This window comes from Tamandua tetradactyla, chromosome 1, assembly GCF_023851605.1.
Source record: "Tamandua tetradactyla isolate mTamTet1 chromosome 1, mTamTet1.pri, whole genome shotgun sequence".
Lineage (NCBI taxonomy): Eukaryota > Metazoa > Chordata > Mammalia > Pilosa > Myrmecophagidae > Tamandua > Tamandua tetradactyla.
Genome location: NC_135327.1, coordinates 172,402,202 through 172,421,431, shown reverse-complemented (window position 1 = coordinate 172,421,431; position 19,230 = coordinate 172,402,202). Strand labels below are relative to the sequence as shown.

Sequence of the window (19,230 nt, the reverse complement as noted above, 5' to 3'; positions counted from 1 at the left end):
CAATAAATGCTTATTGATTTGAATTTAACAAGTATTAGTTAATGTTAGAACATGTACCTTATGTACCTCTAAAAATAAAGTGCAAAGTCTTAGACAAATTCCAGACTTATATCTTTACTCTTTTTTTTGTAGATTAGACCATAGCTTTTATTTTAATCATTGATTTGATTTTAATATTTTGATTTGTATTTACTATTCCTACTTAATTGTTAACTAGCAGTATGATTCTGGGCAACTAACTTAACTGTCCTTTTATTTTCTCTTCTGTAAATGGGGATCATGCCAATACCTGTTTTATGAAGTTGTAATGATTAAATGAAATTATAAATGTAAGAACTGAGAGTTCAGCACATAGTAAGCATTCAGAAATAATTTTTATTCTGTCATTCAGCAAATGTTTATTGCATACCTGCTATGTCCTATGCACTGTTCTAGGTACTGAGCATGGAGCAGACAAAATATGCTCTCATGGAATTTGGATTCTTCTTGCTATTATTGTCATTAATTGTATTTTTCTTATGTTTTTCTTTTTTGCCTAAGGCTAATAAAATCTCATGACATATCTAGGGAGTTAGAAATGTGATTTTGTTTCTTAGATTCATGCACACCCACTTACCTTGAGTGGTTTACATTTGTACTAAGAAGACTGGTTTCCAGTTTGAATTGTGAATATTTTATCTTTACTCTGAATCATGACTGAAGACATCATCCAGAGATTTAATAAATGTTTGCTGTTTACAAATGCAGACTGAGAAATAAACACATGCTTTTAAATAAAATATATCGGTTTACTGACATCATATCCCACAGCATTTTAAAACATTTAAGGCAAAGTCAGTTTAATGTAACCTTTTGTTTATAGCACATATAGTGTCCAAGTTGGCTAATTCCATTGTATAGGCAGAGTTTTGAGTCATTGAAGTTGATTCAGAGTAGCATATACTTTTATATTGGCCAGTACCTCTTTGATGGGGCAATTCATATTAAAACAGTTAATTACCTTGATAAAATTAACAAGCAGTCTGAACTATAAACACAGCTACATAAACAGGTTGGGAACCTTAGTTTTATCTCTTTGCCTAGTTCTTGGTAGAGCATTATGGAAAAATATTTTGACATTTTTACCAGTTTAGAGTAATACAAATGTTTTAAAAATGATCATGGTGATTAATACATAACTATATGATGATATTGTGAGCCATTGATTGTATACTTTGGATGGATTCTATGTTATGTGAAGATTCTCAATAAAAAAATATAAAAATTAAAACAATTTTTTTTTTTTACCTGAGTTGATGTATCCATATGTTCTCTGAGTTGAAATTCAGAAAGTAGTGATTTAGGATTACCAATAGGACTGAAAAGTGCGTGGGCTGGTAGGTGTTCAGTAAATATTTATGAAAGAAGGGGGAGAATCTCTTGCTAATGAGCAAGATGTATACCCTAATTTAAGTAATTGTAAATTATTACACTTTGCCATTCATCCTAAATTTTCAAAATTTTTCATCAAAATTTTTTTATTCTTGTAATTCTTAAATAGATGACAAATAGATTGAGGACTAATTGTATTTTGTGTGTAATCTGAAGTTCTGAAAAGTGATTGAGCCTATCATAGGATTGCTCTCAATGAAGAAATTATATACTGAAATGGTAATATTTCAGTAAGTCTATGATGTATTGTTTTGAATATTAGTAGAAAAGGTTATTTAAGACCTTGCTACTCAAAAAATATGGTCCCCAGATCCAGTAGCATTTATATTACTGGGAACTTGTTAGAAATACAAAATCTCAGGCTTCATCGTAGAGCTACTGAATCAGTCTGCATTTTGGCAAGATCCCAAGATGATTAGTTTTTGAAGCTGTGATCTAAAACTTTTTTTTTAGATCTACTTTTAGATCTATTAGCTACTTCTCAGCCTTATTTCATGTATGATGAATCTTTACTGTCCTTTGGTTGGATTCCTAATAGAAAATTCTCTGCAATTTAATATTTATAATGCTCCTATGATGTGACAGTGATGGGCACTGGATTATAGAAATGTTAAGGTATGATTTCTGCTCTTAATGTAACAATAATATTCTATTCTGATTAGAAACTCTACTTGCTCTCATTTTTTACTTCTTCTTAATTCATAGTTCTTCAGGAAAATTAAAACAGTTTTGGGTAAAAGAGTAGAAACTACTATTCTGGAACTTTTATAGCATGATGAGTATTATTGAATTATTTTAAATAAGGGATAGATAAATAAACATGTGCATTTATAAATTAAAAACCAGAAAAGTAATAAGGAGGCAGAAAATTTAGAGTTTTTTTCCTGAATTTTGAAAGATTTTTGCAGAAGTTTGTTCAAGAGAAAATCCTCATTTTTTAAAACAAATTGTTTCAAATTTACTTAGGGTGAACACTTTGGAACTACTGAAGCCACAGAAGCCTTCTTTGCAATGACTCGATTGTTTCAATCTAATGATGTAAGTCGTTTTTCTTTTAGGCTGAAATATCCTCTTTTATTTGTTTTCCTCAGGGAATTGAGAGTGTTGCAAATTAAGAAAAATTGTTGAAAATGACTTATAAATGCTCATTAAAGGACATGTGAAAATGAAAACATATAGAATAAAGCTGTTCACCCATAGATTTACCATTCAAGCATAAGAAACTGTTACTATCCAGATTCTGGCATGAGATTACAAAAGTGGGCTGGCATAGAGATCAGTGGACATATCTATTACATCTGTAAGTCAAGTTTGCTGTTGGCCAGCAGGGCTGGCTATTAAGTTCTGGATGTGGAGTGCTGAAGAGGATATAGGAGCAGGGAAGAAGAGTGAGGACAAAGGAAACTTGCTGACCCCTCTGCACCTGGCTCCCATTACTTGTAACCCCCCTGACTTTCAGAACATAATAGCTGTTGCTTTACATCTGTCTTCTAGATATTAAACATATTTCTCTTTTCCACAACTCAGACCTTGCAGGGAAAGGGACTCTGGGAAACATAGTTTCACCATAGCCAAAATGACATAATTCAAAACTATCCCATTCTGCCCTTATCAAGTTGGCATGCATGAACATCTCTTTTAATCATATTTAACTTCCAAATAAAGACAGTAGCAAAATCATGTTTCCGCCTACATGATGCATCTGTCTCTGTAGAACTAAAGACATGCTATCTCTCCCCCTCAAAGAGGTTAAAAAGTTTTAACCATCTTTAGGTGCTCTTCACTCTTCTAGTTGAGACACATGCCCCCTTATCTTGAATACTGATATATATAAGGTTTACTACTGTTTACACATCTTATGTTATGTGGGTAGGGAAATAGAGGAAGAAAAAGAAAGGAAAATAACTGGTGAATGTGTAAATGGAATCATTTCAAAATAAGGGAGAACTACTCATAATTATTATAGTGCTCGTTTCTCTAACTGATCATTTGGTCATAGCTGTTATGTACAGATTCATTTCACTACCATTCTATATTCCTTTTGTCATCAGCAGGATCCTCAGCAAGTTCCTTTCCTGGTAAAGTGACCCAAATTTTCATTTTTTTAATGTTCTGTGCCATTAGCAAACCTGCCTATATTAAGTTTTCTATTACCCATTTTTGGTTTTTCATTAATTATTTTCACAGGACATAGGAATACTAAGGGATGTCCCAAAGGATTTCCTGTATTCTAGAATACTTCTCCTTATCCCCATTGGATAGTAACATCTCACTTTCCCATTATTAATCAGGCTCAGTCGTCCTAGCCAGTACTGTAACTCCCTTTTGGCCTATTGTTTCAGTGGTATGAGGAATACAAAGTGGCCAGGTGGCAGTCTCAGTTTTCAGTTTAATGAAAATATTGCTCTGTCCCCTGTGTGGGAATGAAGACCTCTAGACCAGCATATCCCAAAGGTTCAGGGAAGGGGTGCAAAATTTTTTCTGGTCTATCATTAGGGGTAATAGTGAGAGTAGCTACTTCCATTTCAACACTTGATTCCTGGAACCATGAATTCTAGCTGTGGGGACATATATTGGTTGCTGGTTTAGAATATATACCCCAGTATCAAATCTGTAAAGTGTGGCTACCCAGTCAACTGTTCTATGTGCAGATTAATAGAGGAGGCAATATAGTAGGAATAGCTGTTTGCTCATATAACTTAATTATACCTTTGGGACTTGCTCTAACCTGGTCTTATATATACTAATTCTACTTGATGATGGAGTGCTGCTTGGCATATCCAGCCTTATGATTTAATGGGTCAGATAATGTCCAGTTCATTATGGGCAGTTTAGGTCACATGGTAACTTAGGGATCTATGGTTAAGCAAGATAAATTTTTTATTACTCTGATTCAATAGCATGCTAGAAACTATTCTCAAAAGGAGAAAAAGAATTGCTATCTGCAGAGAATGGTGTAACATAACTTTGTTTCAAAATCCTAAACATCTGTGCTGTGATTCACCTGTAGGACTCTACCAAAGGTTCCATCTGTCATAGATGCTTTAAAAACCATCACTCGTGCTGGGTCGTATGGCCTAAGTGGCAGAGCTGCTTACATGGCAGACTGGTCCTGTTGCAGAACCTACTCTTGTTCTAGGACCCACTCAAAACTGGCATGTTTTTTGGAGGCTTTTGAGTAAATAGTTTGGAGTAGCATTTCCAATTAAGATATGTATTACCTCTCAAACTAAGAGTCTCAGTAGGTGTTGGTCTTCTTTTGTGCTGTCTAGTGGCAGCAACTTATCCTTTACCTTGAAAGGTGTATCTTGACATGCACTGGACCTCTAGAAATTTCACCCAAGTGAGAGGCCCCTGAATTTTTGTGGAATTTTTTTCCTGCTCTAATACACAGGTGTCTTACTAAGGTGTTTAGGGTAGTTGCTAACTCTGCTCAAGTCCAGTCAGCCTGACATCTTTGGTATAGTGAATCAGTGTGGTGTCCTTTGGAATAGCGAGGTGATCAAGTCTCTGCAAGCTAGATTGGCAGAAAGTTAGGGAGTTGATTGAGGCCTGATATAGGACAATGTAGTTATATGGCTGGCTCTGTCAGCAAAAAAGAAATTGCTTCTGGTGGTCCTTAGGAACAGATACAGAAGGAAAAAATATTTGCTAGATCAAGAGCTGCATGTCAGGTGCCAGTGGATATATTTTTGTTCAGTAATGAAATCACATGTGGAATAGCAGCTGTAGTTGCAATCACCATCTGATTAAATTTATGATAATCCAGTGTCATTCTGTAAAAGTCCATCTGTCTTCTGTATGGGTCAAATAGCAAGTTGAATGGAAATGTGTTATGAATCACCAGTCCTACATATTTCAAGTCCTTGGGGGTAGCATGAATTTCTGCAGTCACTCAAGGGGATACAGTATTGTACTATTTTGGTAATGAGAGGCAGGCCCATTGGTTTCCATTTGGCCTTTCTTCCATAATGATTCTTCCAGGGGTCAGGGAACTGATGTAGGGATTCTGCCAGTTGTTGAGTTGTAGTTATGCCTACTTGTGCCTAATTAGGCCTTCAGAAATTTGGGAAATAACTACAGGATATGTTCAAGAACCCATTGGGTTCACAGTGACACAGACCTGAGCTAAAACTCCATTGATTCCTTGACTTCCATAAGCCCATACTCTGATTAGTGGACCACAATGGCATTCTGAGTCTCCAGGAATTAGGGTCATTTCAGAGATTGTTTCCTGTGCTCTCAGAAAAGTTTAAGTTGTTTTGTTTCACAGTGCATAGTCACCTTCTTGCAGGTCTCTTGGGGAAAGTCCACGAAAAGATATATGGTATAAATTTTTGTCAAGGTGCTTACATGGATTCCTACCCTTTTTTTTTTTTTTGCAAAAGCCATTTATCATTATACAATCATCTTCAAGAAACATGGCTACTGAAACACAGCTCTACATTTTCAGGCACTTCCCTCCAGCCTCTCCATTGTACATTAACTAAAAACGTGGTATCTGTTTAATGCGTAAGAATGACCTCCAGGATAACCTCTCAACTCAGTTTGGAATCTCTAAGCCATTGACACTTTATTTTGTCTAATTTCACTCTTCCCCCTTTTGGTCGAGAAAGTTTTCTCAGTCCCTTGATGCTGAGTCCCAGCTCATTCTAGAATTTCTGTACCACGTCGCCAGGAAGGTTTACACCCCTGGGAGTCATGTCCCACATAGAGAGGGGGAGGGCAGTGAGTTTGCTCGTCGTGTTGGCTGGGAGAGAGAAGGCCACATCTGAGTAACAAAAGAGGTTCTCTTGGGGGTGACTCTTAGGCCTAATTTTAAGTAGGCTTAGCCTATCCTTTGCAGAGTTAAGTTTCGTATGAACAAACCCCAAGATTGTGGGCTCAGCCTATTGCTTTGATTGTTCCCACTGCTTGTAAGAATATCAAGAATTCAATTTGGGGAAGTTGAATTTTCCTTCTTTCTCACCATTCCCCCAAGGGGACTCTGCAAATACTTTTTTACTCACTGTTCAAATCACTCTGGGATTTATTGGGGCATCACTCTGGACAAACCTACACAATCTTATGCCCTATTCAAGGTTCCATATACTTATGTTGTTCGATTAAGCTATCCACATAAGTTATATTAGGAAGTGCACTAGTCAGAATATAAGCTTTGTACCAAATAAACATTATTTGCTTTAGTCTCACATATAAGTTAAAGTTTTCAAATGTTAATTACCATCTGTTTTCAACACCCTGCAGTATTGATATTCCTTTGTTCTTCCTCAAGCAAAAACATTTTTAAATTTGTACATTTAGTCACTATCATTATAAACTCTAAGCATTTCTAGATTATACCATTTCAGTCTTTATCGTATATCTTTCCTTCTGATTTCCTTTGTGCCCCCAGGCCTCCTTCCTCTATCATTCTCATATTCAGCTTCATTCACTGTTCTAACATTATTGTATTCCATTAGGTAGTATTGTGTAATCCATTTCTGAATTTTTAAAATCAGTCCTGTTCAGTAAATTTTTACAATGTATCCCTTCAGTACCAATTACCCAATATCTGCCCTATTTCTATCTCGTTTGTCTCTGTTCTGAACTGAAATTCTCTAAGTTCACTCATTAGTGTTAGTTCATATCCGTGAGACCATACAGTATTTGTCCTTTTGTTTCTGGCTAATCTCACTCAGCATAATTTCCTTAAGGTCCATCCATGTTGTTACATACTTCATAACTTTATTCTGTCTTACAGCTGCATAATATTCCATCATATGTATATACCACAGCTTGTTTAGCCACTCATCTATTGATGGACATTTTGGCTGTTCCCATCTCTTGGCAATTGTAAATAATGCTGCTATAAACATTGGTGTGCAAATGTCCATTTGTGTCCTTGCCCTCACGTCCTCTAAGTAGATACCTAGCAATGGTATTACCAGGTTATATGGCAATTCTATACTTAGCTTCCTGAGGACTCGCCAAACTGCCTTCCATAGCAGTTGTACCATTTGACATCCCCACCAGCAGTGGATAACTGTGCCTCTTTCTCCACATAATCTCCAGCACTTGTCATTTTCTGTTGTTTTGATAATGGCCATTCTAGTGGGTGTGAGAAGATATCTCATTGTGGTTTTGATTTGCATTTCCCTAATAGCCAGGTAAGTTGAGGATCTTTTCATTTGCCTTTTGGCCATTTGTATTTCCTTTTCTGAGAAGTGTCTGAAGTCTTTTGCCCATTTTGTAATTGGATTCTCTGTCTTTTTGTTGTTGAGTTGAACAGTTTCTTTATATATTCTGGATACTAGATCTTTATCTGATACATTGTTTCCAAATATTGTCTCCCATTGTGTAGGCTGTTTTTTTATTTTCTTGACGAAGTTCTTTGATGGACAAAAGTGTTTAATTTTGAGGAGTTCCCATTTATTTATTTCCTTCTTCTTCAGTGCTCGTGCTTTAGGTGTAAGGTCTAGGAAACTGCCTCCTATTATAAGATTGATAAGATATTTCCCAGCAGTTTCTCTAAAAGTTTTATGGTCTTAGATCTCATGTTTAGGTCTTTGATCCATTTTGAGTTAATTTTTGTATAGGGTGTGAGATATGGATCCTCTTTCACTCTTTTGCATGTGGATATCCCGTTCTCTAGGCACCATTTATTGTAGAGACTGTTCTGTCCCAGGTGAGTTAGCTTGACTGCTTATCAAAGATCAATTGTCCATAGATGAGAGGGTCTATATCTGAACACTCTATTTGATTCCATTGGTCAGTATATCTATCTTTATGCCAGTACTATGCTGTTTTGACCACTGTAGCTTCGTAATATGCCTTAAAATCAGGTAGTGTGAGACCTCCAACTTCAGTTTTCTTTATCAGGATACTTTTAGCTATTTGGGGCACCCTTGCCTTCCAGGTAAATTTGGTTATTGGTTTTTCTATTTGTGGAAAGTAAGTTTTTGGAATTTTAATTGGTATTGCATTGAATCTGTAAATCACTTTAGGTAGAATTGACATCTTAACTATATTTAGTCTTCCAATCCATGAACATGGTATGCCCTTCCATTTATTTAGGTCTTCTGTGCTTTCTCTTGATAATTTCTTGTAGTTTTCTTTGTATAAGTCTTTTGTATTTTTAGCTAAATTGATTCCTAAGTATTTTATTCCTTTGGTTGCAATTGTAAATGGAGTTTTTTTCTTGATTTCTCCCTCAGATTGTTCATTACTAGTGTATAGAAACACTACAGATTTTTGAGTGTTGATCTTGTAACCTCCCACTTTGCTGTACTCATTTATTAGCTCTAGTAGTTTTGCTGTGGAATTTTCGGGGTTTTTGACATACAGTATTATATCATGTGCAAACGGTGAGAGTTTCATGTCTTCCTTTCCAATTTTGATGCCTTGTATTTCTTTTTCTTGTCTAATTGCTCTGGCTAGTACTTCCAACACAATGTTGAATAACAGTGGTGATAGTGGACATCCTTGTCTTGTTCCTGATCTTAAGGGGAAAGTTTTCAGTTTTTCCCCATTGAGGATGATGTTAGCTGTGGGTTTTTCATATATTCCTTTTATCATAATGAGGTAAGTTCCCTTCTGTTCCTATCCTTTGAAGTGTTTTCAACAGGAAAGGACGTTGAATTTTGTCAAATGCCTTTTCTGCATCAATCAAGATGATCATGTGATTTTTCTGCTTTGATTTGTTAATATGGTGTATTACATTAATTGATTTTCTTATGTTGAACCATCCTTGCATAGCTGGGGTGAATCCAACTTGGTCATGGTGTATAATTCTTTTAATGTGCTCCTGGATTCAATTTGCTAGAATTTTGTTGAGGATTTTTGCATCTATATTCATTAGAGAGATTGGTCTATAGTTCTTTTTTTTGTAATATCTTTGTCTGGCTTTGGTATGAGGATGATGTTGGCTTCATAGAATGAGTTAGGTAGCTTTCCCTCTTCTTCAGTTTTTGAAAGAGTTTGAGCAGGATTGGTACTAATTCTTTCTGGAATGTTTGGTAGAATTCACATGTGAAGCCATCTGAGCCTGAACTTTTCTTTTTGGGAAGCTTCTTAATGACTGATTCAGTTTCTTTACTTGTGATTGGTTTGTTGAGGTCGTCCATTTCTTCTCGAGTCAGCATTGGTTGTTCATGCCTTTCTAGGAAGTTGTCCAGTTCATCTACATTGTTGAGTTTAATAGCATAAAGTTGTTCCACGTATCCTCTCATTACTTCCTTTATTTCTGTGGGGTCAGTGGTTATGTCTCCTTTTCCATATCTGATTTTATTTATTTTCATCCTCTTTCTTCCTCTTCTTGTCATTCTTGCTAAGGTTCTATCAATCTTACTGATTTTCTCATAGAACCAACTTCTGGTTTTGTTGATTTTCTCAATTGTTTTCATGTTCTCAATTTCATTTATTTCTGCTCTAATCTTTATTGTTACTTTCCTTTTGCTTGCTTTGGGGTTAATTTGCTGTTCTTTCTCTAGTTCTTCCAAGTGGACAGTTAATTCCTCGATTTTTACTCTTTCTTCTTTTTTTGATATAGGTGTTTAGGGTAATAAATTTCCCTCTTAGCACTGCCTTTGCTGCAGCCCATAGTTGTGATATGTTGTGTTTTTTCATTTTCATTTGCCTCGAGATATTTACTGATTTCTCTTGTAATTTCTTCCTTGACCCACTGGTTGTTTGAGTGTGTTGTAGAGCCTCCATATAATTGTGAATTTTCTGGCAAATTCATTCCTTTATGATCTGAGAAAGTGTTTTGTATGATTTCAGTTTTTTAAATTTATTGAGACTTGCTTTGTGACCCAGCATATAATCTATCCTTGAGAATGATCCATGAGCGCTTGAGAAAAAGATGTATCCTACTGTTATGGGGTGTAGTGTTCTATAAATGTCTGTTAAGTCTAGCTCATTTATTGTATTATTCAACTTCTCTGTTTCTTTATTGATCCTTTGTCTAGATGTTCTTGTCCATTGATGAGAGTTGGGAATTGAAGTCTCCAACTATTATGGTAGATGTGTCTATTTCTCTTTTCAGTGTTTGCTGCATGTATTTTGGAGCATTCTGGCTTGCTGCATAAATAGTTATGATTGTTATGTCTTCTTGTAAAATTGTTCCTTTTATTAATACATAGTGTTCTTCTTTGTCTCTTTTAACTGTTTTACATTTGAAGTCTAATTTGTTGGATATTAGTATAGCTACTCCTGCTCTTTTCTGATTGTTATTTGCACAAAATATGTTTTCCCAACTTTTCACTTTCAGTGTATGTTTATCCTTGCCTCTGAGATGTATTTCCTGTAGACAGCATATAGATGGGTCCTGTTTTTTAATCCGTTCTGCTAGTCTGTGTCTTCTGATTGGGGAGTTTAATCCATTAACATTTAGTGTTATTACTATATGGGCAGTACTTTCTTTTACCATTTTACCTTTTGAATTTTATAGGTCATATCTAATTTTTCTTCTTTTTACCTTTACTGATAGTCTTCATTTCTACATTTTTCTCCACACTTGTCTCTCCTGTCTTTTCCTATCTGTCTGTAGTGCTCCCTTTAGCATTTCTTGCAGAGCTGGTCTCTTGATCACAAATTCTCTCAGTGATTTTTTTGCCTGAAAATGTTTTAATTTCTCCCTCATTTTTGAAGGGCAATTTTGCTGGATATAAAATTCTTGGTTGGCAGTTTCTCTCTTTTAGTAATTTAAATATATCATTCCACTGTCTTCTCACCCCCATGGTTTCTGATGAGAAATCTATGCATAGTCTTATTGGGTTTCCCTTGTATGTGATGGATTGCTTTTCTCTTGCTGCTTTCAAGAGTCTCTCTTTCTCTTTGACATCTGACATTCTGATTAGTAAGTGTCTTGGAGTACATCTATTTGGATCTATTCTATTTGGGGTGCGCTGCATTTCCTGAATTTATAATTTTAAGTGTTTCCGAAGAGTTAGGAAATTTTCATTGATAATTTCCTCCGTTAGTTTTTCTCCTCCTTTTCCCTTCTTTTCTCCTTCTGGGACACCCACAACATGTATATTCATGTACTTCATGTTGTCATTCAATTCCCTGAGTCCCTGCTTGTATTTTTCCATTCTTTTCCCTTTATTTTCTTTTGCTTGTCAGATTTCAGATGTTCCGTCCTCCAGTTCAGTAATCCTATCGTCTGCCTCTTGAAATCTGGCATTGTAGGTTTGCATTGTTTTTTTCATCTCTTGTACTGTGCCTTTCATTCCCATAAGTTCTGTGATTTGTTTTTTCAGACTTTGATTGCTTCTTTTTGTTCGTTCCTTGCCTTCTTTATATCCTCCCTCAACTCATTGATTTGATTTTTGATGAGGTTTTCCATATGTGTTTGACCATTCTGAATTAATTGTTCCAACTCCTGTATCTCACTTGAATTGTTTGTTTGTTCCTTTGACTGGACCATATCTTCAATTTTCCTAGTATGATTAGTTATTTTTTGCTGGTGTCTAGACATTTAATTACCTTAATTAGTTTATTCTGCAGATTGTTTTCACTTTTTTTACCTAGGAATATCTTGCAGTGTGATTTTGATTTTGTTGTCTATCTGTTCTTTGACATTCAGTTCAGCTTATTCTGGACCTCTAGCTTAGGTTTTGTTTAACAGATCAGAATTTTTCAGTTTTTGTTTCTTGCCCTGCCTGTATGGTGCCTTTTTTTTTTTTTTTTTTTTTTTTTTACACCCTTAGGAGGGTCTACTTAGGTATTATAGACCCCAGCCAGATTTTCCTTGACCAAACTGGCCTCCTCTCAGGACGAAAGAGTCACCTGCTTCAGTTTTCCCTGAGGGTGAGGCCCAGCAGGTTGAAAGCCTTTCCTGTGAAGCCTCTGGACTCTGTGTTTTTCCTATCCTGCCCAGTATGTGTCGTTTTTCTGCCTGAGGGTCCCCACAGCATAAGGTGATGTGGTATCTTTAACTTCAGCAGACTCTCCCTGCTGGGGGCTGTGTGGTTGAGGTAGAGGAAAAGTTGCAGGCTGGTTTTAATTGCTTCACTTTTCCAGACCCTGGGGTCTGACTTCCTTGAGGGAGGGATTCCACCTGAGCTGGGCCCCACCGCTCTCCTGGGGAAGGCACAGGCTCCAGACAAGCTCTCAGACAAGCTCATTCTGCCTATGCCTGGGGCAGTTGGAGCCTGAGAAGCCTTGCAGCTGTATCCAAAGGGCAGTCAAGCCGTAGAAACACAGCCACAAAAAAGAAAGAGAAAAATCCTTTTCAGAGCAGTACCTCCGTTCCTTGGGTTTGCCAATCAAGAGCTTAATTAAGTTCGTATGGTGCTTTGTGTACCTTCAGGTCCTATGTGCCCTCTCCTTTCCTTCAGGCCCAGACCCTTTCAATTATTTTGTGCTATCTGATCCAAAAAGCCTCTGTATCTTTTTCATTTTTTCTTTTTCCATCAACCCTTCTGAGCCGGGGAAAAACAAGCTACCTTTTGCTCAAGGTTCAGCTGAGCTGGAGACCTATTTTTAGTAGTCACAATTTGTGAATTAATTCTACAATTAGAGCTTGGTTGTGCTCATCCCCTGTTGCTGGTAATGTCCCTTTCCTTTTCCCTCTGGGAAGCAGCCTGTGGGGGACGTGCACCGGCCGCTGCTGGTTGGGGAACTCGGTTCTTGGTGGGCTCACAGCCAGTCCAGCTGGTTCAGTCTGGGGTATGCTGTGTGTCCAGTCACTGATGTGGCCCTAGCAGTTATTCTGTACTGTCCCTGGCTATTTACTAGCTGCTCTAGGGGGATGAACTAAATCCTACACTTTGCTAAGCCGCTATCTTGGCCCCTTCTCTCAGATTCCTACACTTTTATTCAAGGAGTTCTACATCTGTGTCCTGGCTCATATCTGTGAATAGTTGGCTACAACTCAATTGTCGTGATTCACCAGACCTGGAGCTGAGTCTTTAGTAGGTTACTCATGTGTTTCAGTCCTAGGGATACCACAGTCAATTAGCCAGTGCCAAAGAAGATTTCTGCTTTGCTGCTGCTGCTCATTACAATAACCAACTTAGGCGCTGGCAGTTCAGTGCCACCATTTGACCCCTGCCACACCAGCATGTCATCATCCCCTTTCAATTCAGAGTGCCCAGTTCAGATATAGCCCTTTCCCCTCTGCTTCTTTCCTACAGAGAATTGTCACCTTAGAGCTCTTCAAGGATGCTGGGGCTTGCCTCTCCAAAGTATTCTCAACGCTTGTGCTCTGGGACCTTCTTTGGAAACACAGGGAGTAGGGAAACCAGTCTTATATAAAAAATCCACTTTGAGCTCTGAGCTCTCTAGTTCTTTGGATATTTCCCTCTACTGTATGCCAAGGAAGCTCTGGCATTTCAGCTGCTTTCATTGTAGGTCACCTTTGGTTCCAAACTTCAGTCAATGAAGCAAATTGTTAGATCCATTTCCAGCCACTCAAACTAATATATAGAATATATAATCTTTGCTTAGAGCACCCTTGTCAACAAATTGTTCTGATCCAACACCCTTAAGATCTGTTCCCATACAAATTTCCCAGCTTTTTCTTGATGCAACTTGACCAAATCTTTTGATGTGCATTGCATATCATTACAGGTCATATTTTGAACCTGATCCCTAGAACCTTCTTGGATTCGAGTTTGATTGTGTGTCTAGATGAGTAAAGGTTGTGAGAGTAGGTCCTCAGAAAGGCCAGCAGCTCTCTCACAGCAAATATCTCAGAGGAGGCCATTATACATTTTTCAGGCAGAGGGTGACTAATTTCCTCAGTCAGGGGATGCAGCACTACTTCATCTCACAAGGAAGGGTTTGGAGAATTTACAGGTTCAGGGTACTCAGTTTTATCAAAATCTGTCTATATGTCCCCATTGATATTCTCAGGGCCCCACTCCTTCCTAGTCAAGATCCTAACCTTAACATAAGATGCTCTGCAAGGTGAGTTGAACTTGCATTGTAATTTAGCCACCTGTAGGTTACGCTTTTCAGAAATCTCAGCACTGTGACCACATGAAATAAAATTTTCTATTAAGGCAGTTATAGGCAGTTTCTGGTTCCTTACTCAAATTGGGGCTAGGAGTTTAAAACTATGTTCATCATTTTTTTTTTCTTTCTCTTTTTTTCTTTGTATGCTGTATGATAGGGGTCACATTTCATTTTTTTTTCCATGTGAGTATCCCCTTATTGCAGCACCATTTGTTGAATTTTTTTGGTTTTGTTTGTTTTTTTCATTTGTTTGTTTGCTTGTTTTGTTTTGTTTGGGAAGTGCATGGGCCAGGAATCAAACCTGTGTTTCCTGCATGGCAGGTGAGAATTCTACCACTGAACTACCCTCGCAACCCCCGTTCATCATTTTATTTCTCCACATTCTTCAGCATGTTTAGAAACAACTAATTAACCCAGTGTACAACTTGTTTTTATGTTTTTATAGAACATTTTTTTAAATGTTCTGTGACAGCAGCTACTTCATTATCCAAAGCTTTGTTTTCTATAGGTCCTTGATTATAATTGTCTACAAGTAATAACTTAAATAGCTATTTTGCCACATGCCATGGGCTACCGGTGCTCTGTTTTTTTTTTAGAGAATAAGGTAGGAAGGAGTGGGGAGAGGTCAGAGGAGGCCTCCATGAGGAAATGATCTTTGATTTTATTTATTTATTTGCATATGGGCAGGCACTGGGAATCGAACCCCAGGCCTCTGGCGTGGCCAGCGAGAGCTCTGCCTGTTGAGCCATGTTGGCCCACCCTACCAGTGCCTTTTTAACCACTGGAAGCAGAGTTGTTAATGCTTTTAATCAAATTAGAGAACCAATTTCAGATTCCCATCCTTTAGATCCTGTTTCCTTTTAATCACTTTCTGTGGCAATAATTTGGGGTTCAATCAAGGAAGACAAACCGCTAGAATATTATGGACTAAGGTATTTATTGAAGAAATTAGATTAGAAAGTTAGGCATTTCCAGTTGAGATGAAAGATGGTATGAGTCACTGAAGGCTGTTATCTCTTCATAGCTCTGTGATTTTGCAGCCCAAGTGTCTCTGGGTAGGCTCAAGATCATTGTTGGTCAGAGGGCTGGTAGTTGGGAAGAAGGGGAGGGAAGAGGACACCGAGCAGCAAAGAGGACAGAGAGTAGGGACGAAACAGAATGAGGATAAACTGGAAGTCTCTAGCACAACGGTTCTCAACTGGAGATAATTTTGCTTCCCAAGAGGCATTTAGCAATGTCTGGAAGACAATTGTGATTGTTAAAAATGAGGGTAATGGTGTTGATACTAGCAGCTGGTGGGTAGGGGCTGGGGATGCTGCTACACATCTTGCAATGCACAGGGCAGACCCCCCAAAACAAAGAAGTTTCTGACATTTCCAAATGTCAGTAGTGTTCCTCTAGCCACTAACTTTCAGAACATAATGGCTACCACTTCATTTATGCCTCCCAAATGTCCTGTAAATTTCATTTTTGGCCATTTAATTTTGTATAGTACAGGGAGGGGTTCTAGGAAACATAGTTCCGGTCTAGCCAAATTGACAAAGTACTGTGCCACCAGAAGAAATTTATAACATTCTTGTATACTAGTATGAATGATCTAGAAGAGAGGGAAATGTTGATGATTCCAAGGAGAAGGTGGTAGCTGCTTTAACTGTCCCTATGAGTAGGCAAGAGGGGATTCCAGTGTACTAGTGGAGGGGTTGGCTTTAGTTAGTAGGACAGGATAGTTCATTTATAAGAATAGGACAAGGGAATTGTATATTAGAAGCAGTAGATTGGTAATTTTTGAAGGAGGAGTGGAATGTGGAAATTCTCCTTTATTTTTTTTTTGGAAATTCCCTTTTGACTGTTTCATTTTGTCATGAAATGGGAAGCAAGTTCATCAGGGAGTAAGAATGTAAGTGGGTTGGTAGGTTTGTATTAAGAAGGCATGAAATAGTTTTCGAGGAGAATGGGAGAGTAAAAGGATTATAAAAAGTAGAATTGTTGGACAGCACTAGTGCCCACTTGAAATTAGTGGTCATGAATTCAGAGTATTACCAGGCATGGTGTGTGTTTTTCTCCCACCATGGTCTGCAGGTTAAGGGGTAGAGTGGGTGGAGATTGGATTTAATCATGGTAGAAATCTTGCTAGGTTAGTAAAGAGAGAGAGAAATAAGAGCAAGAAAGTTGAGTGATTGAAATACTGATTGGAATCTATGCCTAGTGAGGAGGGAAGAAAGGACAGGGGGCTAATTGGGAAAGTAAAAAGTTGGTAGGCTTAATGAATTATAGGTGCTAATGGAGTAAAAGAAATATCGGTGTCAGGACTTTAAAGGGACTTGGTGGTTGAAGAGAAAGATGCTTGGATATGAAAGTATGAAAGGGATGCAGTTGTTGATATAGGATGTGACTATGGAAATGAATGATTGAATAGGAAGAAGGACAAGATCATTGGAGAAAGAAAAGTCAGAGAATGAAGAGGTTGGAGTGTTAGAATTATTATCTGTAGGAGTACTAAAATCAATAATTATTACAATAATATTGGAAAGAATGACAGTGAACAAGACACTGAAAGTAGTATTAAATATTACAAGGAAAGCAACCAGGAATGGTGGTAGGTGACACAGTTTAATGGCACATGAGCTTTAAAGATGGAATTTTTTAGAGAGAGAAGGAGGTGAGTGAAAGGAGGGACAGTGATCATTTTTTGCCTTTTAAAAAAGAACTTAGAGTAGTTGTAGGTTTAGGAAACGATCATGCAGAAAGTAGAGTTCCCATATACCCCCCTCACACATGCAGTTTTCCTTATTAACATTTTGTATTAGTGTGGTCCCTTTGTTACAACTAATGAAACACCATTATTATAATTCTGCTATTAACTATGCCTACAGTTTACTTTACAGTTCACTCTTTTTGTTGTGCAGTTCTGGTTTTTTTGTGTTTATGTTTGTGTGGTAACTTACGTAAAACCTCAAATTTCCCTTTTCACCCCTTTTCAAAAACACAATTCAGTGGTGTTAATTATGTTTACAAAGTATCATCTCCGTCACCATCATCCATTGGCAAAACTTTTCCATCACCCCCAACAGAAACAGTGTTCCAAATAAACTTTAACTTCTTTTTCCCCTCCCCCATAGGTCCATACCTCCATAGGTCCCTAGTAACCAGATTTTACTGTACTTTGCTGTGCTTCGCAAATATTGCTTTTTTCTTTCTTTTTTTTAATGAATTGGTTTGTGGCAGCCCTGCATTGAGCAAGTCTTATTAGTGCCATTTTCCCAACATGTGCTCCTTCGTGTCTCTGTGTCATATTTTGGTAATTCGCATAGTATTTCAGACTTTTTCATTATTATTACATTTGTTATGGTAATTTTACCATTTTTAGTGATCTTTAATGTTACTATTGTAATTGTTTTGTGGTGTCACAAACCCATATAAGACTGCAGACTTAATCGGTACATGTTATGTATGTTCTAACTGCTCCACTGACTAGACATTCCCTAGTCTCTTTCCCTCTTTGGGCCTCCCTACTACCTGACACCCTACAATATTGAAATTAGCCCAGTTAATAACCCTAAAGTGGCCTCTAAGTGTTCAGGTGAAAGAAAGAGTCGCATGTCTCTCACTTGAAATCAGAAGCTAGAAATGATTAAGCTTAGTGAGGAAAGCATGTTAAAAACCAAGATAGGTCAACTGTTAGGCCTCTTGAGCCAAACAGCCAAGTTTTGAATGCAAAGGAAAAGTTCTTGAAGAGAATTAAAAGTACTACTCCAGTGAACACATGAATGGTAAAGCAAAACAGCCTTATTGCTGATATGGAGAAAATTTTAGTCATCTGGATAAAAGATCAAACCAGCTACAATGTACCTTAAACCGAAACTTAATCAAAAGCAAGGCCCCAACTCTCTTCAATTGCATGAAGGCTGAGAAAGGTAAAGAAGCTAGAAAGAAACGTTTGAAGCTAGAAAAGATTGGTTCATGAGGTTTAAGGAAAGAAACAATCTCAATAACATAAAAATGCATGGTGAAGCAGCAAGTGGTAATTCTTAGAAGCTGTATCAGTTTATCCAGAAGATCTAGCTAAGGTCATTGGTAAAGGTGACTACACTAAACAAACTTTAAATGCAGACAAAACAGCTTTCTATTGGAAAAAGATGCCATCTAGGACCTTCGTAGCTAGAGAGAAGATGTCAGAGCCTGGCTTCAAAGTTTCAAAGGACTGGTTGACTCTCTTGTTAGGGACTAATGCAACTAAGTTGAAGGCAATACTCATTTACCATTCAAAAAAATCCTACAGCCCTTAAGAATTATGCTAAATCTACTCTGTCTATGCACTATAAATGGAACAGCAAAGCCTAGATGACAGCACATCTGATTACAACATGGTTTACTGAATATTTTAAGCCCATTGTTGAGATTTACTTAGAAAAAAAGATTCCTTTCAAAATATTACTGCTCACTGACAATGTACCTTATCATCCAAGACTTCTGATGGAGATGTACAACAAGATGAATGTTATTTTCATGCCTCCTAATACAACATCTATTCTGCAGCTCATGACTCAGCTTTCAACTTTGTCTTATTATTTAAGAAATACATTTCATTAGACTATAGCTACCATAGCTGGTGATTCCTCTGATGGATCTGGGCAAAGTAAATGGAAAACCTTTTGGAAAGGATTCATCCTTCTAGATGCCATTAAGAACATTTGTAATTCATGAGAGAAGGTTAAAATAACAACATTAACAGTTGTTTGGGAGAAGTTGATTCCAGCCCTCATGGATGACTTTGAGGGGTTCAGGACTTTGGTGGAGAAGTAACTCCAGGTTTAGTGGAAATAGCAAGAATTAGAAATAAAACCTGAAGTTTTATTT

General features: G+C 37.4%; 1 protein-coding gene across 2 annotated transcripts in view; it reads left to right on the top strand.

The window, feature by feature from the left end:
• Positions 1-19,230, top strand: part of COPG2 (coat protein complex I subunit gamma 2) — a 214,163-nt gene that overhangs the window by 2,220 nt on the left and 192,713 nt on the right. For both annotated transcript variants that reach the window (XM_077133782.1, XM_077133859.1), the window contains one exon: positions 2,398-2,469. In XM_077133782.1, coding sequence (XP_076989897.1) covers positions 2,398-2,469 — 72 coding nt within the window. The remainder of the gene's footprint in view (positions 1-2,397; positions 2,470-19,230) is intronic.